At 44.1% G+C, this 24,957-nt stretch overlaps 1 protein-coding gene across 2 annotated transcripts in view; it reads right to left on the bottom strand.

Moving 5' to 3' along the window:
• GOLGA5 (golgin A5) overlaps positions 1 to 24,957 on the bottom strand; it is a 37,944-nt gene that overhangs the window by 9,679 nt on the left and 3,308 nt on the right. For both annotated transcript variants that reach the window (XM_045823524.1, XM_045823525.1), the window contains exons 3-10: positions 21,597 to 21,824; positions 20,060 to 20,279; positions 19,486 to 19,609; positions 16,859 to 17,062; positions 11,063 to 11,233; positions 7,927 to 8,055; positions 5,476 to 5,574; positions 227 to 452 (exon numbers count right to left, since the gene is read on the bottom strand). In XM_045823524.1, the coding sequence (XP_045679480.1) occupies positions 227 to 452; positions 5,476 to 5,574; positions 7,927 to 8,055; positions 11,063 to 11,233; positions 16,859 to 17,062; positions 19,486 to 19,609; positions 20,060 to 20,279; positions 21,597 to 21,824 (1,401 nt within the window). The remainder of the gene's footprint in view (positions 1 to 226; positions 453 to 5,475; positions 5,575 to 7,926; positions 8,056 to 11,062; positions 11,234 to 16,858; positions 17,063 to 19,485; positions 19,610 to 20,059; positions 20,280 to 21,596; positions 21,825 to 24,957) is intronic.

Below are 24,957 nucleotides of genomic sequence, written 5' to 3'. Positions count from 1 at the left end.
ATGGGGACGTACAGTGCAGTACAGGAAGTGGAGCAGCCAAAGAACTTATACACGTGACCCATGACATGAACAATGGTGTGGGGAGTGCCTGAGGGAGTAGGAAGTACTGGGTGGAGGGGGACAAAGAGGGAAAATCAGGACAACTGTAATGGCATAATCAATAATATATACTTAAGAAAAGAAGTTAAGGCAACGAAACATCCGTTTGAGGTTCCTTCCGTTTTACCTTCACCGGCGTCCACTCCGGACATATTAATGGAAGGCCCGTTACTGCCGCTGCCGGTGGCGGACTTCATCTGCTGCTCCAGGCGCTCCAGCTGGAAGACCAGCGAGTTCTTCTCCGTGCTCAGACTCTCCAGCATGGTCTGCTTCTGGATGAGTGTCTCTGTCAGCTGGTGGAGTCGGCTTTCCAACTCAGACTGACTGCTGTTGCTTAAGGTCTTATTGGTAAGCTGAAAGGCAACATGTTCACAAAATTATTACGTAAAGCCAAGGTCATACAACACAGAGACCGCACCGCTGTATCTCCACAGGTAAACCGGCACTCACTGATTTCTCAGGACTCTAGAATGATTCTTTAATTGTCTATGGAAGTGAGTTTCAAACTAAATTAGTGAATCACAATATCAAATTGGTGATTCACAATCTGCAATTTAAATAGAATAGAGCCCTGGCTGGTGTAGCTCAGTGGATTAAGGGTGGGCCTGTGGACCAAAGGGTTGATGGTTCGATACCCAGTCTAGGGCACATGCCTGGGTTGCGGGCCAGGTCCCCAGTAGAGGGCGTGTGAGAGGCAATTGCATATTGATGTTTCTCTCCCTCTCTTTCTCCTTCCCTACCCCCTCCCTAAAATTAAATAAAATCTAAAAAAAAAAGAATAGACCCTGCCTGGTGTGGCTCAGTGGATTGAGTGACAGCCTGTGAACCAAAGGGTCGCCAGTTCAATTCCCGGTCAGGGTACATGCCTGGGTTGTGGGCCAGGTCCCCATTAAGGGGGTGTGTGAGAGGCAACCACACACTGACGTATCCCCCTCTCTCTAAAAATAAATCTTCAAAAAAATAAAAGAATAGAGTGGGACATATCAGAGTGCACAGGGTATTATTTTGTGAAACTTCTGTTTTAGTCCTGTACGTTGTAAGAGTGTGTGAGTACTGAGCCGTGATATAAACCTTACTTCTTACTGTAACACTGTGGTCCGAAGTACCCGAAAGCACTGGTCCGTGGGACTCAGTCCAAACTTCCCCCCTGGGCAACTCAACAGTGTGCAAAGACCACGCCCTCCCTCCCTGAGGCCTCATCCCTGCTCTCCAACTTTGGACAAACGGCTGCACCTCTCCGAATCGGTTTCCTCGTGAGCAACAGTGCCTGCTGCACGTGGTATCCAGGGACGCGGAAGTAAATGAGAACTCTCCTAGCAGGGTCTGGCTGACAGTGGTCCTTAGTGACTTCCCTCAGTCCATCTTCTATTTGCTCCAATCGGCCACCATGTCCCCCACTCCGCTTCCGCTCTGCTGCCCACATCTCCTTCCCCATTTGCAGAATTCGTCCCCTTCTCTCACCTGGGCTCTACCTGCCTTTGAAGGCTTCCTTGAAGCCCTGTCCAACTACTCTAGCCCAGGCTGCCCTCAGCCTCTCTTAAGAGTCCCAGTAATTGTCTTGTTATTCATCAGGCACTCTGAGAACGTTATTTAAAGGAGTCCATTTTGCCTACTCAATGAGACTGTAAGCTGTGAGGGCGAGTCCCTCTCCGCATTAACACAGTTTTGACAAGGCCGCCAGATCCACCTATGTTTACAGCCCCAGCCCTGCCATCTCCCAGCTACAGCGTGGGGCAAACTACAAACCGGAGCTCCAGTTTCCTTGCTCAAAGGAGGTGATGGCTAAATGAAATCACATATAAAATATTTAACATAGTATCTGCCATATAGTAGGGAGTTAAAAGCTTCCTTCCTTCTGAATTCCTTCCAGCGTGCCCACAAATTACGTGCAAGGCTGGCGCCACAACAAATAACTACTGAATGGAATTATCCTAAGATGTACTTACTGTTACATAGGAATGCTCAATTTTAAGATTATACTGTTATCCCCTAATCAACTAGCTCAATACTTCAGTATTTTTTTATCCTCACCCGAGAACATTTTTTCAATGCTTTAGAGAAAGAGGAAGGGAGGGATGGAGGGAAGTATTGATGCTAGACAGAAGCATTAATTAGTTGCCTCCCATATGTGCTTGGTCTGGGGAGCAAACCTACAACCCAGGCATGCACCCTGACCAGGAATCAAACCAGCAACCTTTCAGTTACAGGGAGACGTACCAACCAACTGAGCCACACCATCCAGGGCAGTATTTTTTTTGGTTGAGGTAAAATTTACATACAAGTGAAATACCCAGATCTTAAGCGCAGGGTGAGTTTTGACAAATGTGTAACTGTGTAACCAACACCCAGATGAAAATACAGAGTATTTCCATCACTCCCAGACGACCACTGCTCTAATTGCTATTGCCAGAATTTTGTTTTACTTATTCTGGAATTTCTTCTAAATGCAAACCTACGGCATGAACACTTTGTGTGGCTTTTTTAAAAAAAGACTTATCCAAATTGTTGTATCAGGAGTTTGTTTCTTTTTATTGCTGAGTAGTTTGCAATCTGTTTACCCAACTACTTGCTGACAGGCATTTCAGATGTCTCCGGGTTTGGCTGTTTGTGAACACAGCTATTATAATCACCCTTTGTGCAAGTTTCTTGTGGACATAAAGCTTCATTTGCACTGAACGAATATCTGGAACCAGAAGTCAGACGTGTGTTCCCCTAACCAGCAACAGTGTTCCAAAAAGGAGGGTTCCAACCCCACCACACTTTGTATTGCCGACTCTGACGCTAGCCACTATGGAGGATGTGCGGTGGTGTTCCTCACGGAGGAGGGTTTAATCCGAATTTCCCTGATGACTGATGGCTTACGCACCTATTCATTTAGGTGCTTCTCTGGCCGCTCGATAGTCTTTTGTCAAGTGTCTATCCAAGGTATTTTGCCAATTAAAAAAAAATTAGTTGCGAGGCCCTGGCTGGGCAGCTCAGTTGGTTAGAGCATCATACCAATAAGCCAAGTTTGTGGGTTTGATCCCCAGTCAGGGCACATACAAAAATCAACCAATGAATGCATAAGTAAGTAGAACTACAAATTCTTCTTTCTCTCTTTCAAATCAATAAATTAAAAAAAATTAGTTGTACAACTTTTATGGTAGTAAGAGTTGTTTCCTGGTTACGAATCCCTTCTCAGACATATGTGTTATAAATATCGGCCCCCAGTCTGTGGCTAACCTCTTTTCGTTTCCATAATGGGGTCTTTTGATAAGCAGAAATTTTAATTATCATGAAGTCCAATTTTGACATTTTTTCTATGATTGATGTTTTTATGTCATCTTAAAAAAAATCTGTCTTTCCCCAAATTGCAAAAGACTCCTACTTGTTTTAAAAAAGATTTATTTTTATTTTTAGACAGAGGGAAAGGAAGGGAAAAAGAGAGGGAGAGAAACATCAATGTGTGGTTGCCTCTCACATGCCCCTACTGGGGACCTGGCCTGCAACCCAGGCTTGTGCCCTGACTGGGAATCACACTGGTGCCAGTTGGTTCACAGGCTGGCACTCAGTCCACTGAGCCACACCAGCCAGAGCAGCTTCCTATCTTTTCTTCTAGAAGCTTTAGAATTTAGGCCTAGCTCCAGCCCAAATTAATTTTTGTTAATTTTACAAGTCTAATTAGGAATAAAGATCAAGATTCCTCTTTTTCCATTTTTAAAAAAGATTTTATTTATCCGTTTTTAGAGAGAAGGAAAGGGAGGGAGAAAGAGAGGGAGGGAAACATCAATGTGTGAGAGAAACATCGATTGGTTTTGCCTCTCGCACACCCCCAACTGAGGACCTGGCCCACAACTCAGGCATGTGCCCTGATTGGGAATTGAACCTGCGACCTTTTAGTTCGCAGGCCAGCACTCAATCCACTGAGCCAGACCAGCCAGGGATGTTTTTATCTAGTCCCATACAATAGTATTTAAAGAATGAAAAAAGGGTCAAACTGGCAGTGTAATTTTTTTTAACCAAGATATTTTTCTTCTAACCCTGACCAGCATGGCTCAGTTGGTTGAGTGTCGTCCTGCAAAGTAAAAGGTCACTGGTTCGATTCCCAGTCAAGGCACATGCCTGGGTTGCAGGCCCAGTCCCCAGTCAGGGGTGTGCAAGAGGCAACTGATCATTTCTCTGTTTCTCTCACACATTGATGTTTCTCTCCCTCTCTTTCCCCCTCCCTTCCCTTTTATATAAAAAATAAATAAAATCTTTAAAATTTTTAAAATTTATTGATTGCTTGATTTTACAGAGAGAGAGGAAGGCCAGGGGGAGGGGGAGAGGGAGAGAGAAAGAATCATCGATTTGTGGTTCCACTTAATTAATGCATTCAATGGTTGCTTCTTCTGTGTGCCCAGACCAGGGATCAAACCTGCAAACTTGGTGTATCATGACCACGCTCTAACCACCTGGGCTCCCCGGCCAAGGCCCTGGTTAACAAAAATAGCATAATTTCTTACACAGAGTAGGTACCTAATAAATATTCAAGCAATACTGGAATATTTATCTCGGCATTAAACTAACGGGTGGTTTATGCTCCTTTCTTTTCTTTGAGTTTCTGCTAGCAAGTCATGGGACCATCTGTAAGCATTTCGCAAATGTGGGCAAGGGAGAAGGGAACACTCAGGTCCGTCCCTCACTCTGAAACTTACAGTGTAGTCAGACACCTTAAGTTACAGACTATTACAAAGTCTGAGAACTTAAAAAAACAAAATTAGACTTTTCATGCTCAAACTAAGTCATTAGCTTACTAAAGAAGTGGAGAACTAATCAATCTTTAGGCACATTATTTAAATGACCACTGAGCGCATTATTTATTAGGGTGACCATCTGCAGAGGAGGGAAGGCGGGGCGATCTACGACTACAGCGAACATGAGCGCGTGATTCTGTCGGTTAATGATAAAGACCGGCCCATCTGGGTGGGAGGCCCATGCTGTTTTCTGTATGTTTTCCATTTCCAGAGTTAAAAAGAAAGTCAGTCTTGCTGACTTTACGAAAGACCCATCAATTGTTAAGAGGAAGATTTCTCATTGGACTTTCCTTAGGAAAGAGAAAGCACAATCATGAACGGCATCGGCACAGCCCCCAGTGAAGCCGGAAGGCACGGAGGGTTGGCCTCCTCGAGCCACTCTGGCCGCAAGGAGCCGTAAGCAGCGAGCTGCAGAAACAGCACGTGCAGGCCCCCATGGCATTAGATGGAAGTTCTGTATCAGGCTGAAAACGGCAGCTTACTACTGCAACAAGAAAACTTAGGTGAAAACAGGGAAAAAGGAGGTCTTACTGTACTCTCTAGGGGAAAAAGGCAGCTTTACTACAGTATTTCTGCCCAAGTTGTAGAAGCTGATGCATACCTGATTCCTAAGTTTTTGAATTTCTTCTTCTCGATCTTTAATCCTGCTCTGCAGCGTGTTCTTTGTTCGATACAGATCTTCTTCCATGTAACGGAATTCCTACAAAGCGAGGCACAAAACGGAAGTTAGAACAGCGCTCCCTGGCCCGTCCCCGACACCTGAACAGCGCCTGACACGCAGCAGACACGCGGCCCACGCGCTGAGTGCACACTGAAGGAGTGAACGAGCAGATTCGGAGGGTCTGATGAAAGTTAATGCTCCTCCGCGTGACGCGTCCGTGTGTATGTGCAAGTCCAGGCACAAGTCTTTATGTGTCATGTGTCTTCATTTTTCTAGAACCGCTGCTGGATCATGTGGTAAGTGTACATCTAACTTAAAGGAAGAAAACTTGCAAATTGTTTTCTGAATTGTTTTCAAAATACCTGTACCACTTTGCATTCCTACAGCAATATGACAGCGTTCCAGTTCTTCCACATCCTTCCCAACATACGGTGCTGCCAGTCTCTTTCAATGTAGCTAATCCAGTCGGGCCTGTAGTGCTATCTCACTGAGGTTTCAACTTGAATTTCCCTAATGATTAATGACGTTGAGCAGCTTTTCACGTGCTTATTTGAACCAGGCAGTATCTTGTACCTCTTTTGCACGGTCAGTAATAAAAGCAAGTGAGAGAGAGAGAGGCAGGGAAACACCTCCGGACTCACTAACCACTGCACTGATGTACTGCTAGTCTGCGCAATGGATATGATCATTCAGAGTCGAGCCAGAGCTTAAGAACAAAACACGTTCCAGGAAAGAAAGAGTAATTAACTAGCTAAGTACCTTCAAAAGCATTTTGGAGCATAGGGAATACAGTCAATAATGTCGTTAATACCCTTGCATGGCGACAGATAGTAACTGGACTTACCACGAGGGTCATTTTGTAATGTATATAAGTATCAAATCACTATAACGTACACCTAAAACAGCACATTTTATGTCAATTAAATATCAATTAAAAAAAGCATTATGCTTAATTGTGCTGACCAGTAAGTAGCTATATGAAAACATACATGTGACGTGAAATTAAACTGCTAGAGCCTACTTTAGACACTAGTCCAACCTGCATATTTCACAGACCGTCAAAATTGAGATAACTGAAAAAGAGAAAATGAGGGAGGTAATTAGGGTAGGAAAATAACAATTTACAGAAGGTGTGCCTGACTTCTGAAGCTCTAGGCTAGCAAAAAAAGTCAGGTTGAAATTACCTAAATTGATAAAGAGCAATACGGGACATTTAATCCTATAATTAAGTACTTTACATCTGGAACATCTGATCTCTAAGTAAACAGCCTGTAGCTACATTTGCTCCACTTGTCTCCACTTAACTCCCTCATTTTAAAAAAGGGCACTGGACGTGAATGTGATTAAAACCACTTGCCATAATAAAAATTATCTCTCTAACAATCAAGAACATCAAGTTTTTGCCTTTTAATATATAATAGCTTCTTGAATAAATTAAAATGCAATTTCTGAAAGGACAGCCAACCTTACAATTAAATTAAGAGAGCCTATGATGTACCCTGCAGGTTGCTACTCAGTGAGTTTTTCTCTTAATACGCAGGAAGCAGATGTAAGTGCTAACTAATATTTCTGAGAATCAAAACAGTTTCAGAAATAATCAATCCTAATGAAACAAAATCCTTACAGGACAAAAATACGCAAAGTTGAAATAGTTTTCTCTTCAGCAAAATAAACAGAATAGTGATTTTATTGTGTGAATGAAATAAGATAACATTAAGTGTCTATATAACAATATGTTACTCGGTAAATTATAGATGCTATTAATATTAGATATAGAATCTTATTCTGGAAATGTGGCTTAAACATGTTTAACTGTATCGATACTGAAACTATTACATAAGTATATTAAAGTAAAAGAATTCGGCTTGAGGAGTAGACAACTGCTAATTGAACAATGAAGTATAATCTTAACCATGATTTGTAAACATAATCTGTACAAGCACTTTTTTCTCAAACAGATAAAGAAGTCTAATATGGTGCTGATGTTGTATTTTTATTTCTATTAACTAGTATTTACTGTTGTTCCCAGAAAGTCCGAATGTAATAAAACCTGAAAATCAACTGATGTTTTTAAGTCTTCTATACACACACACTCCGACAAGGAGATGAACTGAAATACAGACAGACTAGCAGAAAAAACCCAGGGACAGGCATCCTGGGTTCTATTCTATTCTGTGATTGGTTGTATGAGATTAGGCAAATCCCGTAACTATTTTGTGCCTCTGTTTTCCAGCCGTTAAAACAAACGAGGACTGTGGAACAGTAACCAGGCAGGAGGAACCTGCATCCGGTCTGCGTTCACTCTCTGGGCCCGTCCTTCCCCCGAAGCCTCCCCACGTGACACCCAGCAGACAGAGTCTTCTCTGGTAATCATCAATCTAAGGTCCTCACCTGCTTCTGTCGGTCCAACTCTGCCTCTAGTTCTTGTTTAGATGCCTTATGTCCAGCTATTTGGTCTTGCAGGTCTTGCAACTGCTCTCTTGCTGACTCTGCTTCACTAACCTGCTGAGCCTCCATATCCTGAAAAGACGAAACTTACATGTGAAAGCAACCATCGCTGTGCAGTTCCACCCGTACCGTACTGCGCAATCATCACGCTCTGCGAACTGCGGTCAGCAGGCCCCGGGGGGACAGAGGTGAATGAGACATCGTCTCAGCCTAAAAGGAGCATGTGAACTGACAGCTCATTATACAGCACGGCAAAGGTGAGCAGGGCACCATAGCTGCCGTGGTACTTAAACCATCTGCTTTAAGAAGTACAAGTAGACAGTAGCCCACTGGGAGGTTAATGTCTGTATTCGAAAGCTAACGGTTTCAAAAAGAACTGAAATATGACATGAGAAGGACTTCACTAGTCCCCTGCAACTGCAGGTTATAACTAGCTTTTGTGTTTGTGTGCACAAGTAACCAACAGACAGTAAAAACGTAACTTTTCTCTCATATCATCCAAGATTAGCATATTATTTTACTTTTTTAGCTTTACTGCTATTATGTTTTTGTACCTGGGCCCATATGTCTTGCTCAAACTTCTTAACAGGTGTCACTACTCTCAGTTCCTCAAACTTAATCACCACCCTCTGGATTTCCTGTGAAGGCTACGGTAGTAAAACACACAGCTCTAGGTTTCTATGTTTTCTTTTTTTTTTTTTAAGAAAAGATTATTTATTTATTTTCAGAGGGGGGAGTAGGAAGGGAGAAAGAGGGAGAGAAACATCAATGTGTGGTTGCCTCTTGCACACCCCCAGCTGGGGACCTGGCCCACACTCCAGGCTTGTGGCCTGACTGGGAACTGAACCTGTGACCTTTCGGTTTGCAGGTTAGCACTCAATCCACTGAGCCACCCAGCAAGGGCGAGGTTTCTGTATTTTCTAGGTTTCAAGTTAAGGGTAAGTCCATTCATACAGTACTGTACGAGTTTGAAATCAGCATCTTATTTTGCTTTCTATCTTTTGGTACATTCTGCTTTACACTCATCTCCACTCGCATATTGTTGGAAGACCTGACAGATTAAGGATACTCCCCGATAATCAAACAACTTTAGGGAGTGAGAGGAAAACGGCAGGAAGTACAATTATTTTCCCCTATCACGGAGTTTTCAGGGGTAGGAGAAGGCAGATTACTCTTTGTCACCAATCTGACTAAGATGAATTCTTGAGAGGCAGGAAGTACGTGCAGTGATGGAGAACCCACATTCTGGAATCAGACAGACTAGGGATTGCATCCTGACTCTGCCACTATACTAGTCATGGGAAGTTACTTTCCTTCCCCATACTTACAGCCCTTCAAACTGTAAGTTGAGACTGTGTCGCCTCCCTGACAGGGTTGTGGTAAGGAGTAAATGAAAGGGTGTATATTGAGAGCTTAGTGCAGTGCCTGGCACATAAGTGCTCAGTGAATAACAGCTGCTGTAATCATTAACAATTCTCACATTTTGCTAGACCTAATACTATCATCTTTATTATATACTTTATAAACTTAAGGGTAGAAAAATAGGTCAATGTCATCAATGGGGCTTGGGTAAGGATGAGATATTAAATAAACCAACCATTTTCATAATTTCACCCCAAAGACATGTATGAATAAGACAGGATATGAGTAGGATTAGCATCTACTCACTTTCTAAGTTCATGGGACTAAATTCTTTGGAATTCAAAATATTTACAGAAAAAAAATATCCCACTTTAAAGACTAAAGGACAACAATCTTTACTGGCTCTTCTACTTGACCAATAAGAAAATATCCAGGAATTATTTACCAAGGGCCTATTTACACACATCCTTATCCGTGAAAGAACCTTTGTGTGTGCATTTTACAAGTGAGAAAACCAAGGCTCAGTAAGATAAGTGCCTTGTGCAAGGCAACACATCCAGGAAGCGCCCAGGAGGGCGTCTCCACCCAGATCTGACACTGGAGCCCATGTTAACAGACCAGCCTGTCCTCACAACTGCTACACGTTGCTTTGTAGCTTATGCACACCTTACAAATCAAAAAGTCTGGGTTAGTGCATGAATGAATGTTCTCTGTGAAATTTTTAAAGAAGGCTTGTTACCCTGCACTTTACTTGATCCTCTGTCAAAAACTCTATGTTTAATCTAAATTAATGGTTCAATCTACTCTTAGGTTAAATATAGTGTTTACAAATAAACTGCAAGATTATCCAGAAACTATAATTAAAAGACCATCTCACCCTGGCTGGCATGGCTCAGTGGACTGAGTGCTGGCCTGCAAACCAAAGGGTCACCGGCCTAGCTACCAGTCAGGGCACATGTCTGGGCTGCAGGCAAGGTCCACACTTAGGGTCATGTGGAAGGCAACTGATGGATGTATCTCTTGCATGTCAATGCTTCTCTTCCTCTCTTTCTCTCTCCCTTCACCTCTCTAAAAATAAATACTTAAAAAAAAAATCATCTCTGCCCTGGTCTGTGTGGGTCAGTTAGTTGGAGGGTCTTCCTATAACCAAATGCTTGTGGGTTTGAACCCTGGTCTGGGCACATGCAATCCCCAGTCTGGGTACATATGGGAGGCAGCCCATCAATGTTTCTCTCTCGCATCGATGCTTCTCTCTCTCCATTCCCCCCTCTCTCTAAAAGCAATCAAAAAATGTCCTCAGGTAAGGACATAAAAGATCCTCCCTGAGCCCACGCTAATATCAGAAAGCATCCCAGTTATACAGACAAGCCCAAATTTAATGTGTATTTAACCACGAGAATGTGGGATCCAGAAGCAGGAAGATTCTGTCTGGCTCCCTGGTACAACTCCAAGCCTGGAGGATGCCTGGCACTTGGTAAGCATTTGCTGAATGCATGAATCTGGTTACTTACGTTTATTATTCCCATTACTTGGCAGTCGATCAACAGACAAGAAACCTACTGTTTCAGATTCACTTCTGTGTGCCGACTATTACTCCCGTAGAAGCTCCACGTTATTTCACTAATGCCCTTTTCCCAAAACACAGAACCAGCACCTCTGAAACCGCTAACAGCTGGGGTGACCAGCTGTCTCCGGAGTGAACGGTAACGACCCTCACCTGCAACTCAGACCGCAGCTGATGTACCTGACCCATCAGCTTCTGAATTTCTTCCCTCTGCAGCTCCTTTTCATGACGAAGTTCTTCTAGCTCCACGCTATTCGCAGTATTGCTGTCCAGGCCTTCAAAACCAGATCCTTCCTTTAAGCTGTTAATCAATTTTTCTTTAGACTAGTATAAAAAAAAAGGTATCTTTAAGCAAAGCAGAGATTAGCTTGTGTACTGAATATCATCCGCCATACACCAGCTAAACCACTACGGAAACATTCCAATTATTACATTCTCCGTCAGAGAAGGCACAGGCTGTACACCCACCAGAGCCTTGCTGTACACTGTCCTTGGGTTTCAGTCCCCAGGATGATGTTGTTATTGAAAACTTACCATTAACAAGATTTTTCTCATATTTTCTTCTTATCCTTTCTTGTGCTTATTTTTCCCATCACAAGCCAGTCAAGAAATATTTCTGGAGCAGCCCTGATGGGCTTGGCACTGTGCCAAGGGTCCTGTGTAATAGACAGTGTCTCTCTTGCCTGGCCGGTGGCTCAGTGGGTTGGAACGTCATCCCATAGACCAGAAGGTCGCCTGTGGGATTCCCGGTCAGGGCATGTGTTTAGACTGCAGGTTCAGTCCCTGACTGGGGCATGTGCAAGACAACCAACTGATGTTTCTCTTTCTCTCTCTTCCTCCCTCTCTCTGGGATGGAGATATATATATATATATATATATATATATATATGTTTAAAATACATATATTTAAAAATTGGAGAGACAGATTACTGTCCCTCACCGTGGATAGTACCCCACCTTACAAACTAAAAAGGAAGTTACAAGTACCCACGGGAGGGCAATGAATACAAGCTGAGAAGGGCCCTTGTAGAGCGCCCCCTTCCCCAGGAGAGGAAAACAACTTCTAGGGACAAGAAGGCTTCATCAGAACGACAGCAGTGATGCCGGCCTGAGAGATGGCTAGGATTTTAACAGGTACCAAGAAAACAGTGCAAAGCATAAAACGCAGAGCACGAAGGCCTGTAAGAACACACTGTTGAGACGTGCTTGATGGTCTGTCAGGACCAATCAGTGGGGGTTTTGGATGCCAGACTAGAATGTCTGAATTTTCTCTGGTGGGCTAAAACAAATGGCAGACAATGCAGCAATATTTTCACTGATGCATTCTTTAGGGCAAGGGATATAAAGGAAAGAATAAATAAATGGGACTACGTCAAATTAAAAAGCTTCGGCATAGCTAAAGAAAATGCAAGGGGAATAACTACATAGGAAAACATATTTGCCATAATATCTCAGACAAGAGTTTGATCTCCAAGATATATAAAGAACTCACACAGCTCCATACCAGGAAGACAAACAATCCAATAAAAAAATGGGCAAAGGACCTGAACAGACTCTTCTCCAAGGAGGACATACAAAGGGCCCAGAGACATATGAAAAGATGCTCAGCATCACTAGCCATCAGAGAGATGCAAATTAAAACCACAATGAGATACCACTTCACACAGGTCTGAATGGCTTTCATTAACAAATCAACAAACAAGTGCTGGTGAGGTTGTGGAGAAAAGGAAACCCTGGTGCACTGTTGGTGGGAATGCAGTGTAGCCACTGTGGAAAACAGTAAAGAATTTCCTCAGAAAACTAAAAATGGAACTGCCTTTTGACCTGGCAATTCCACTGCTGGGATTATACCCTAAGAATCCCGAAACACCAATTCAGAAGAACCTGTGCACCCCAATATTCATAGCAGCATCATTTACAACAGCCAAGGGCTGGAAACAACCTAAATGCCCATCAGTAAATGAGTGGATCAAAAAACTGGTACATTTACATAATGGAATACTACACAGCAGAAAGAAAGAAGGAACTCCTACCCTTTGCTATAGCATGGATGGAGCTGGAGAGCATTATGCTTAGTGAAATAAGCCTGGTGGCGAATGACAAAAATGATCTCATCTATAAGTGGAAACTAATCAACAAATGAGCAAAACAGATGCAGAGACATGGAAATAAAGAACAAACTGACAGTGACCAGAGGGGTGGGGGGAGGGGGATAATGGGGGAAAGCAGGGGAAGGGTCAAGGAACACATATAAAGGACCCATGGGCATGGGCAGTGGGGTGGGGAAGGGGACAACAACACGGGAAAAAGTGGGACAACTGTAACTGAACAACAATTAAAAAGAGAAGAGCAGGCAGGGGAGTGTTACGACCAGAGATGCGTTTCAGGAGGGTCAATCTGGCAGCGGTATAAGGCAGGTGTTCTCAAACTCCGGTCGATGAGCCAGATGGGCCCATCCATGGCCTGCTTCCGCACAGCCTACAAGCTAAGAACAGGTTTCGAATGTTAAAGGGATTATAAAATAAAGAAACAAAGAATATGGGATGGACACCACACACGGCCTGCAAAGCCGCAAATATGTACTATTTGGTCCTTGACAGAAAAAGTTTTCAGACCGCTGGTATAAAGGATGCATCAGAAAGAGAGATTTGATGTGGGAAGACCAGTTTAAAAAGTGCTACAATTGTAGGCTGGTAATAAGGGCCACCAGCGATTTCATCTTAAATATAATTATTTGAAAGTCACTCTCCATCAAAAACTTTTTTCTTTTTTATGTGGTAGAATTATGGGTGACTTCAAAATTTTCTGTAGCTTTCAAATGTTCTGTAACAAACATTATCATATATATGATATACCCGTATTTTTTGGACTATAAGATGCACACCCCCACTCCAATTTGGGAGGAATAATGGTTGTTAATGCTGCTGTTGAGTTCTGTTTACATTTACATTGGTGAAATATTATTTATATTAAATATTTTGTCACATTTTTTGCTTCAAAAAATTTTCCCCTATTTTCTTCCTCTAAAACTTAGGTGCGTCTTATGGTCCAAAACATACAATATATATCATATATGTCATATATCATATATGACACACACACGAGGTCTGTCCAGAAAAAGTCCAGCCATTGATAATATAACAAGAATGGTTTGCACAACACTGATGTAACCTGGCAGCCAAGGAGAGTGGACTGGAATGCACATGTGTGAACAATGATGACTTCACTGCACTAGTCAGTGGGGGTGGTAAATGCTGTTGAGTGAGCATGTGTACCGTGTGGCTGTTGAATTCAAAATGACTGAGTGAGTAGAGCAACGAATCTGCATCAATCTTGCATCAAGCTGGGACATTCCTCCACGTAAACTATTCAGATGATTCAAAGGGCTGCAGCTATGGGCAACTAACTGGTGATTGGCAGCTTCATCACGACAACTTGCCTGCTCATGCGGCGTGTTTTGTGCAGTGTTTTTTGGTGAAACATCAAATCACCCATGTGATGCAGCCCCCCTGCAGCCCAGATTTGGTGCCCTGTGACTTCTGGCTCATCCCAAAACTAAAATCACCTTCGAAAGTGAAGAGATTTCAGACTGTCTATCAGATTCGGGAAAATCCTGATGGGGCCATTGATGGTGCTTGGGAGAACTGTGTGAGGGTCAGAGGTGCACACTTTGAAGCGGACTGAGGCACCGCTGTCGTATGTACAGTGTGTCTTGTGTCTTCTTCAGTGAAGGTCTGCTTTTCACAGCGCACGGCTGGATACTTTCCGGACGGACCTCGCATGTGTCTTCCTAGAGTTGATGCCCAGAGCCTCTGCTCAGCCTCAGCCTGCATTTCCGATCACCTTCCTGAAACTGTCACCTCCATTTTGAGGGTAATCTCACTCAATCCTAGCCTGATGCCTTTCCTTATAGTTCAGGGGACACCACTCACAAACTCAAACCAGAAACCAGGAGTCATCCTGGATTCCATCTGCCACTTCCCACTTCCTCCGGTTAAACCTCCAAGTCTCATATACCCGCCCTCCCACACTTCTTTTAGCTGTGCCCCGTCTGGCACCCTCACTGTCCCGCATCAGACCAGGCCCTGTGGGCTCCTTCCCGTTATTTTCGGTACTTGCCTCTTTACCGTCCACACCTCACCACCACAGCCCCCTCCCTTCAATGTACTCAACAACCGACTGCGTGCCTTCCGAGGCCAGGCGCTGTCCTGGGGGTACAACGATAGCAAAACAGAGATCCAACTCTCTCCCGACCTCATCACTGCCATAGTTTTCCCACTCAAATCTAATCATGCTGCTCAGGTTCTCTCATATCTGCCCCACTCCCTACCATCCTCTGTGAGATAAATCAAAACTCCTTCACAAGGGGTGCAAGGCCCTCCCTCCGAGATATGGCTCCTGTTTATTGAGTCTCATCTCCTAACTCTTCATCTCTAACATTGTATGTACCAGCGATAGGAAGCTAGCTGTGGTCCATTAAATATGCCACATTCCCCCAGGGCCCCTTTGCTCTGGTGCAGGCTGTCCTATCTGAAATCTCCTCCCTACCACAAGTCTTCCGACTCACCCTTCGAGTTCCTCTCCACACTGCATCTGCAGAGATCCCTGATACCCCCGGACAGAGTTTAAGGGCTAATGCATCAATGACTCCATCGGATAGGTAACCGCAGTGTCCCTCCGGTATACTAAACACTCTTTTAAGAAAGAGGACATGTCTTTTAAGCTTTGTGTCCTCAGCATCTATCACAGTGCCTAGGGAACAGTTATGGGCACAGTAAGTACCTTCTACATGAATTAATCTATTAGGATGACAGAGGAGCAACAAGGAAGGGTAAAATAAGAGACCTTGGAGGAGATAAACATGGTATTTCTTGACGGTGGGGTTAAAGAAAAAGGTGGGTCAAAACGACACTGGAGTTTCATACTCTACTGCCCAGGAAATGGCAGTAACATTTACGGAGAGAGGGGAATGCAGGAGGAGCTGGTGTGGAGGCTGGGACACCCCATGGCAGGTGTTTGGAAGCTGAGGTCGGAGACTCAGGATCGGATGCTGAAGTCACGCTGACGAAGAAGCACATATGATAATGCAAAGTTTCATGAAGGCAGGAGGGTTAACAGTATCCAATGCTCACCAAAATCAAAGTGGACGGAAATGAAGAAAAGGACAGAAAGACTTCTAAGAAGGCAACCTCAGAAACGTGGTGAGGACAGAAACTACGTGGGTGAGTGGAGGCTAGTAACTCTAACATGTAGACAGTGGTCCTGATCCGCCTGACATTGACAGAAAGAACAGAGAAATGGATCAAAGTCATCAAATAAGCCAAAAGGACTGTTTTCTCTTCATTCTTCCACTAAGAAAGCAAGTGCTCTTGAGTAAGCTGAGCCAGAAAGACAGACAGCAAGAGGACAGACCTGTGGAGAAAGGGCTTAAGTGAGGGGGGAGGAGTGCCGGCGATGCACTGGCAGACAAATTATCCCAGAGAAAAGAAAAGGACACGGTTTCCCTGACATGAGACACAAGGAAAGAGAAGTTGAAAGTACATTAGCGGACTACAGTCTTTTCAGTGAAGACGGTAAGGTCACCTTAGTGCAAGGAAGGGGGACAGAGGTGGACGAGGCGATTCTGAGAGCGAGGCCAGCTGCTCTGAAAAACTCAACAGAGGACCAACACGGACAAGTGAAATGGCTGTTTAACAGTGGATATTAGTATTCTCCCAGGGATGAGGTGACAGGCAGAAGACCTGAACTAGGTAGTGGCAGAATGAATTTTAAATTAAAAAGTGGTAGGAACAAAAGACATTTCATCCTTTTTATCATGTTTCTGCGCGAGGCACCTGAAGTGAGCCAACCCAGCTAAACACGGACAAACCTCCTCACAGATCCACAGTTTTAAACTATCTCCCAGTTAACGGGCACATTAGCATTCAAATGTATCCACTGCATGCTTACTTGGAGTATTCGAGTAGCTTTTTGCTTGTAGTCAATTAACTCCTGCTTGGAGGACTCCAGGCTGGTCCTGTGCATCTTGACTTGCTGCTGCAGCTCATCGACCTTCTTCTTCTCGTCCGAGTGTTTTCGCTCTGCCAGCGTCACTGCCTCGGCCAGGCTCTGCCGTTCCACTTCCACTTTGTTCAGGCGTGCAGCAAACTCACTCTGCGACAGATTTTTGTATCGTCCTTATGACATGCTACTTTGAGATGTACTGTATAACCATCCATTAAGACAGCCACGGGACTCAGTGGCTCAGCCCCACAACACACCAGGCAGGTAAAAACAGCCTCCGTTCGTCAGCAACTGCAGAACAGGGACTCTAAGGCAGTGGCTCTCAACACGGCCACCCATCAGAGTCAGTTAGGGAATTTGCTGAAAATACAGCCATCCCCGGCCTTCCTCAATTGGAATTTCCCAGGCTGGGCTTGGAAGTCTGTTTTTTAAGAATACCAGAGCTGACCTGACACTAGCTGATCACTGGACCCTGGGTCTGCAGAAAACGAGCAAGTCTACTAGAAAACAAGCGGGAGGCAGAAGAGCTACGTCTTTCAAACAGCATGGCGGATGTCTCCCTTTTACTTTAGATTTTCTAATAAGCTGGTCAGTGTCACTTTTTAGCTTAAGAAATTTTTAAAGCTCTAAAAAAACACAAGGTCTGTCACTTAGTAGCCCATTTTTTGGAGACTTTTATTTTACCTTCATTCTCAAAAGCTCCCCACACCTCCCCAGGAGGTGCGGCAGCGGTCAGAACGCTTTTACCATCACACGACAGTAACTAGAGCTCGCACACCTGGGAGCCAGCATTAACGCCTCCTCTGAAAAGGGGGGGCAAGGACACTGCTGCCCACCGAGCATGTGCAGTGTGTCTAATGCAACTGGGAGTGGAATTTTTAAGGTTATTCGTTTTTAACTAACTTAAACATAGAAACTAAGTCAATTCAATTAACAATAGATTTATTCGGATATAATTCACATACCATCAAATTCACCCTTTTAAGACACGGGACTCAGCTGTTTCTAGTGTATCACAGAGTTGTGTAACCATCACCATCACCTAATTTCGGAACATTTTTAGCCCCAAAAGAAATCCCCTACCCATTTCTCCCTCGCTCCCAGTCCCTGGCAACCACGAGCCTACTTTCTTGCTGTATAGGTTTGCCTATTCTGGACATTTCACACGAATTAGATCATATAGTATGTGGCCTTTGTGTCTGTCTTCTCTCACTTGGCGTAACGTTTCCAAGGGTCATCCGTGTTTAGCATGAATCAATACTTCATTCCTTTTGATGGCGGAACGCCTCCTTGCAGAGACATAGCACATTTTGTTTCCAGTTTGGGGTGAGTATGAATCATGTGCTATGAAAATTCACGTACAAGTTTTTGTGTGGACATATATTTTCAATTCTCCTGGGTATATACCTAAGAGTTGAATTGCTGGGTCACATGGTAAATCTAAAGTTTAAACCTTAACTTTTTGAGGAATTGTCTGGTACTGAAAAGCTTCTGAGTATGTTTAAAACAGTTTGGGTATTGGATTTATTCTTTCACCTGCAAGTTTTACGAAACCTAAATACAGATCAAATACTTCAGAAAAAAAATGGAATGTCTGAATTAAGTGTAAGACACCATATCTTAAAGACTCAGTATGCAGAAAAGAATGTAAAATATCTCATCATTAAATTTTAACGACATTAGATGTAGCACTTCAGATGTAATAAAATATATGAATAACCTTTTAACCCACTTTAGCTGATGTTTATTTCAGGGCTGAATTATTTCCACCTGTTTAAAAGACAGCCTACACCGGAGGGCCCTGACTGCCCACTAGACAGACCTGTGAAGGCGGTAAAGCCGCAACACCAACACCTGTGTCACACCTCATTCGGTGCAACCAGATTCCTGGGGGTGCACACTGGGCATTAAAAAGGAGTAAGAGCTACACAGGCAATTCTAATGTGTAGGCAGGATCAAGAATCACTGAACTAGATACAAAAATTCACTTAAAAGTAAAACCCTACATAAGGTACAATTATGTCTTGAAATAAATGAATCAGAATAAACTGGAACCACTAAAAGCTAAAATAGAAGCAAACAAGATGTTCCCAATCAGCTTCTAATCAAATAAGGGTAATGATGGCTGCACAACCAAATTAAATGGAGAGATGCCCATCTCTAGTGAACGTGAGCTACTTTAGGCCCTCTCCCTTGCAGGAGCACACCCCTGCCTCTCTCTGCCCCTTTCCGCACCCTCAGGTGCTTTACCTTTGGCTCTCCTCCCTCCTGAGCTCCGGGCCCTCCTCCTTCCTCTGTAACTTGCTTCCTGAGCCTACGCGGCTCAGCTGGCTCACTTCTACCACCTCTGTAATTTTCCAAATAAACTTTCTTTTATAACTTGGGAAAAAAACTATCTTCAATAAATTTGGCAAGGATCAAGCTAAGTTTTCAAATGCTTGGTTTCGTCACAGAAACAGACTTTTCTGAAACGCACTGCAGGATTTTATTAAAGAGCAAGTGTGTCGTGACAAGCAGGAGGCCAGCCCTCCCCGTCCACACAGCGGCGGGACTCCGCTGCCTCCCAGCCTCACCTGCATCTGTTTGTAGCTCTCCTGCTCCCTCTTCAGCGTGGCCTCGGCTTCGTGCAGTCTCTCCTGGAGGGTCTGCAGAGCTTGGTTCTGCAGGCTGCTCCCTTCGCTGTGATCCTGCATGATTCTGAACAAACACACGTCACGCGCAACAACTTGTTTCCACAATGTACAGGTGACAAGGTGGGCTCGTTTAGGGCATTAGCTTGTTAGCACAAAAGGACGGGTCCACTAAACGTTCTTAAAGAAGTCTTTTTCCCCTTTAACGGAACGTCATCTATACTTTTCGGCATCCAAATACAAGTACACAGCACTTATTACATGTCAAAAGATTAATGACACCATGCTCTTCAAATATGTTTAAATTCAGGATTTGCTAACAAGGCATCTCAAGACTCAGATAGACCCATTTTTAACTACACACATTTCCAGCATTACCAAAAACGAATTATTTTCTCTTGTAAATTTTCAAAAGCTAAATTTTCGTTAGGTCGTATGCACCACAATGTTTACCATTACTTGTACTGGAAAGAGACTCGTCCTAGCTCATTTTCTCATTATGAACGGAATTAGCTACCGTGACTTTTCGCTCTGCAAGGCTTCTAGCGCTTCCGTGCGAGTCCTCAGCAGCTGGTCGGCCTCCTCGAGTCGCACCTTCAGGACAGCCAGCTGGGAGTCCTTGGCGGCCGCTGCTTCCGTCAGGTCATCCACTTGGGCTCGGAGTTCTCGAGTTATTCGGTCACTCTTGGAATGGTCAGCATTCCACTTTTCAATCCTGTCTCTTGCTTTGTTTAATTCTAAAAAGAAAAAAATTCTCTATTCAAGCAAACAGATCTTTTTCAGAGTGCAGATTCTCCCGAGTCATTTCACAGGGGCGCCCAACCTTTTGGCGTCTCTGGGCCACACTGGAAGGGGCTGTCTTGGGCCACACATTAAATACACTAGTACTAATGAAAACTGATGAGCAAAAAAAGGTTTTAGATAAATTTACAATTTGTATTGGGTCACATGCAGCCCGCAGGCTGTGGGTTGGACACCCGTGTTTCTTCCTGATATCAGGAGCTTACAAATATCTTCAAGTTTTTTGTTCCAAAAGGGACACCCACTTTTCAGGCCAATATTCACATTTATATTACAGTTAACGGGTTGGAAAGGGGCACGATGCTAGCTGCTCTTCTACAAATGTCTTTCCCTGGAGATATATCATAAAGCATTTGGAGGCCCCAACCAGCAGAGAGAAGGAAGTCTACAACACAGAATCTCATGAAAAGCTCTATCTCTAAATCTTCATTAGTCTGGGTAAAGTGAAGCTTTTTCTAAAGTCAGTCTAACAAGACAAATTATCTTCCTATTGAACTCCTCCGGCCTCACCCATGTGTCAGCAAAACTTACCCCACTGTCCCCAACTTCTTTCTAATTACCCCTGGGGACCAAGGCAGAGATTTCTTCTCCTCCATCTTCTCCCCAGATACCCTCGCAATAACATGACACATCCCCCCACTCCACCACGACCTCAGTCATGAGAGTAGAAACAAAAAAGAATGCAAATCCAAGTCGAGAGTAGATAATGTACACCCCAGTACAGAAGCCTCTAATTTACTAATTATCCATTTCTGAGGATTCCGAGGGTTTTGTACTCTAGGGCCACCACACTGCACAATTCCTGAGGGTACTATTCAGATGAAGTGCTATGTTTAGTTTATGTCCCCGAGAGCAGGGCACTGCAGGACAGTGGCAGTGGCGATGGGACAGTGGACACTGCAGTGCCCTGCTTGCTGCTGTCCACCACTTTGTTTAACCCCACCTTTGGTTCATGGACGGTTTCCCTAGAGGCTCAGAATAAACCAGCCAAATAAACTACATGATTATCAATGTTCCATTCTTCTGAATTCTTAAATTTCATAGTTCCCACGAAAAAGGGACCATTGAACTTTGTTTCAGGTTGACGGGAGGACAACTGGTCCCATTTCCAAATCTGGGACCTGTATTTCCATGAAAACACTATTTCACAATTGTCATCTAACGTATTTCTAATAGTTTAGCTATAACCAAGGTTTCCGTCTATTTCTGAAATGTTAAATTCCTAGTCCCGGATGACTGGAACAAGGCTCTACCTTCTTGAGTTTCCCTGGCTCTCTGAAGTAACGAGGCCATTTCTTGGTTTAAGGACTGGACCTCATTCCTCAGCAGCTGGTTCTCCAGCCGGAGGTTGGACAGCTCGTGCGATTTGCCGTCATCAGCGGGCTGCGGGTGGTGATCAGCACAGGAAGCGTCTGATGGCGCGTTTTCCTTCGAAGAACCCTCCTGGATCTCGTGGCCCGAATCTGAATTGCTGGAGGCTTCTGTAAAAAAGGAACACGGGTGTGTTACATCGGCGTGCTCACTGCACAGACATCAGCAGCCCACGGTGGCACGCCGCCTTCCGACTCACGTGGCTGAAATGCCGTAAGAAGCAAACTTAAATTCTCAACAAACTTCCCTCTGATGAAATCTCATTCTCGTACATGGAGCCTACAGGCTCTAAAGATCCCAGACACACTGAATGAATGGTGATGAAGAACAGATACAAGAACACAGTACTGGGACACATAGAATCAGGCTTAACCTAAGGGGTTGGACTTGGTCTCCCTTTTGCCTCCAAATTGTTTTTGGGGAAAAAAAGAAAAACAAGTCTCCACATTGAAAATAGTGAAAAGGCACAAAAGAACAGCTGTGGGTTTCAAGGAGAGTTAATAATAGGTCACAACAATGAGTTACGTACCAAACTGGAATATAAAATGCCTTACCCAAAGAAATAGAGACAGGAATTCAGATTCATCTTGTTTTTAACTGCTACTAAATATGATGCAAATATACTTCTTACTTACTCTCAAAAGACTACATGCTGCCCTGGCTGGTGCTGCTCAGTGGATTGAGTGCCGGCCTGTGAACCAAAGGGTCGCCGGTTCGATTCCCAGTCAGGGCACTGGGTTGTGGGTCAGGTCCCTAGTTGGGGGTGCATGAGAGGCAATTGATTGATGTTTCTCTCACACATTGATGTTTCTCTCCCTCTTTTTCTCCCTCCCTTCCCCTCTTTCTGAAAATAAATAAAATTAAAAAAAGATTATATGCTAAAAAAATTTAAATGATAACATGCACTAAAACAATGGGCAAAACATTTGACATTTTACAAAGGAAGATAATCTGTTAATCAATAACCCATTAGGAAAAAATGATCAAAAGACTTGGACGGGTACTCCCCAAAGATGAAACTCAAATAGTCAAATGTTTGAAAAGATGCTCAACCTCATCTAGTAATGAGAGAACTTTTAAACAATGACATTTCACACAGAAAGTCACATTGAGCCCTGGCCAGTGCGGCTCAGTTGGTTGGGCATCTTCCCAACAACTGAAAGGTCCAGGGTTCAGCTCCCAGTTGGAGCATGTGCCTAGGCTGTGCGTTGGGTCCTAGTTAGGGTACGTACGAAAGGCAGTCAATCAATGTTCCTTGAGGTTTCTCTCCCTCTCTTTCTCCCTCCCTTCCCATCCTCTAAAATCAGTAAGCATGTCCTTGGGTGAAGATAAAAGAAAAATCACATTGAAAATATCAAATTTTGGTGAGAATGCAGAGTGAACGGATCTCTTAACCACAGCTGGTGAACTATAAATTGGTACAACCTCTTGAGGAAACAGCTTTGGTGTTCGTTACTAGTGAAGCTAAACATCGTCACACCCTTCAACTCAGCAACTCCATTTCTAGGGATCTTGGGACTTCTGAACCTGCGGTGAACTTGCTCCCCAAGTGACATCTGGTAATGATCAAGACATACCGGGTTTTCACGACTGAGGTGGCTACTGTCATCTAGTGGGTTAGGAGGCCATGATGCTGCTGAATAGCCTACAAAGAACAGGGCGGTTCCCCACAACAAAGAATCATTCACCCTAAAAGTCAACAGTCCCCAGAGAGCCGGACCCTGCCCTAGAGAAACAAGACTTCACTTCTGTAACTCCCGTGTACTGACTGGCCCGCCTTTGATCGGTCCTTTACAATTATAATGTAAGTTGTTTTCCTTAAAAGTAAAAAAATAATTCAACTCAACTTCAAGCTTAAAAGACCTCTATTAGCATCACATTGCTATGGCACTTTCAAGTTTTACTGACCTAGCGAATGCCTGGAAAACAAAAAAATCCAGATGCCCTGGCTCCATCCCCACAAACGCTAAATCAGGAACTCTGGGGAGGCACCCAGCAACTCATCATTTATTAACCACACAAGTGAGTCTGGTGCAGGATGTCCAGGGACCGCTTTTTAGCCAAGAATGATCTACAGGAACAGTGGGCTTACGGGGGCACACGAGAGCCTTCACGAGCAGGCCCCACTTTTCCTGCACTGCTCTCCACCTCACGCCCGCCATTACCCAAACTCCACGAACGAACTTAAAGGGACCTCTTCAGGGAAGGCTGTCTCCAGCCCCTCTTCTTTTTCACCCGGAAAACTATCCATTCTTTAAGACCCAGCTCGAATCACAGACCCTCAGTACCCTGACCTGAAAATGCAGGCAATTAGTTCCCTTCTCCTCCGTGTTTTCACAACCTGCTGACCACACCTCACTTGCTGCGTTTATGACACAGTACATAAATGTGTTTATCTCCCCCACTGTACCCTCCTTTCATTGGAGATTCTCAATAAGTGTTTGTATAAGCAATGAAAAGATGGCTAAGAAACTTAGGAGTGTGTGTACATAATTAATCAACTGCTACTGCGTGCTCCTGTCTTGAAAGCCCCAAACTCTTGCCTCTACCACTTCTTTATCTTAAAGACACAAGACAGATTCTATTCCCTGGCAGCCGAGACTGTGGGAGAAGCTCTAACACTTCCGAATGTAACAGACTCCACTAATCATCAGTGCTGTGAGGAATCCCTATGGGACCCTATCACGGGCGTCGCTGTTTAAAAATGGTCAGCAGGCACCTGAATCAGCCACACTGCCATGCTAACCTCATTTGTGCGGGTGAGGAGAGGTCCATGTAGAGGTAATTTCACAGGAAATGAAACAACTAAACACCAGAACTCTAAGCTTCTACCTCACTACTACATCCACACCTTCAACTCATCAACTTCAATCACAGTTCAGTGCGTCAACGTTACTCCTGGGGGGAATGCAGGGAACCCCCCCCCACCCCCTGGCAAAACCTCTATAATCAAGAATATACGTGAAGCACAGGCTCCTGTAAATCCCAGTGACAAAAAGAAATGAACTGAGATGGTCCCAAATCCGAAATCAGGTTTTCTTTCACATTTCAAAATGATCTTTTTTGTGCTTTACAATATGTTAGAGAATCATTTTGGATGCAATTTCTCAGATGCCGGGGTGGGCGGCTGCCCTACAGATGACATTCAAAGGTCCCAACCACAGCTGTCTACTGACTGGTAGTATTCCGTGCTGTGTACCTCATTTACACCCACATTTCAGGGGGCCTGCCCTCGCACCAGTG

The sequence above is a fragment of the Phyllostomus hastatus genome, unplaced genomic scaffold (genome assembly GCF_019186645.2).
Source record: "Phyllostomus hastatus isolate PE091 unplaced genomic scaffold, TTU_PhHast_1.1 phas_scaffold_501, whole genome shotgun sequence".
Taxonomy (NCBI): Eukaryota; Metazoa; Chordata; class Mammalia; order Chiroptera; family Phyllostomidae; genus Phyllostomus; species Phyllostomus hastatus.
This window is presented reverse-complemented; position numbering and strand designations above follow the sequence as displayed.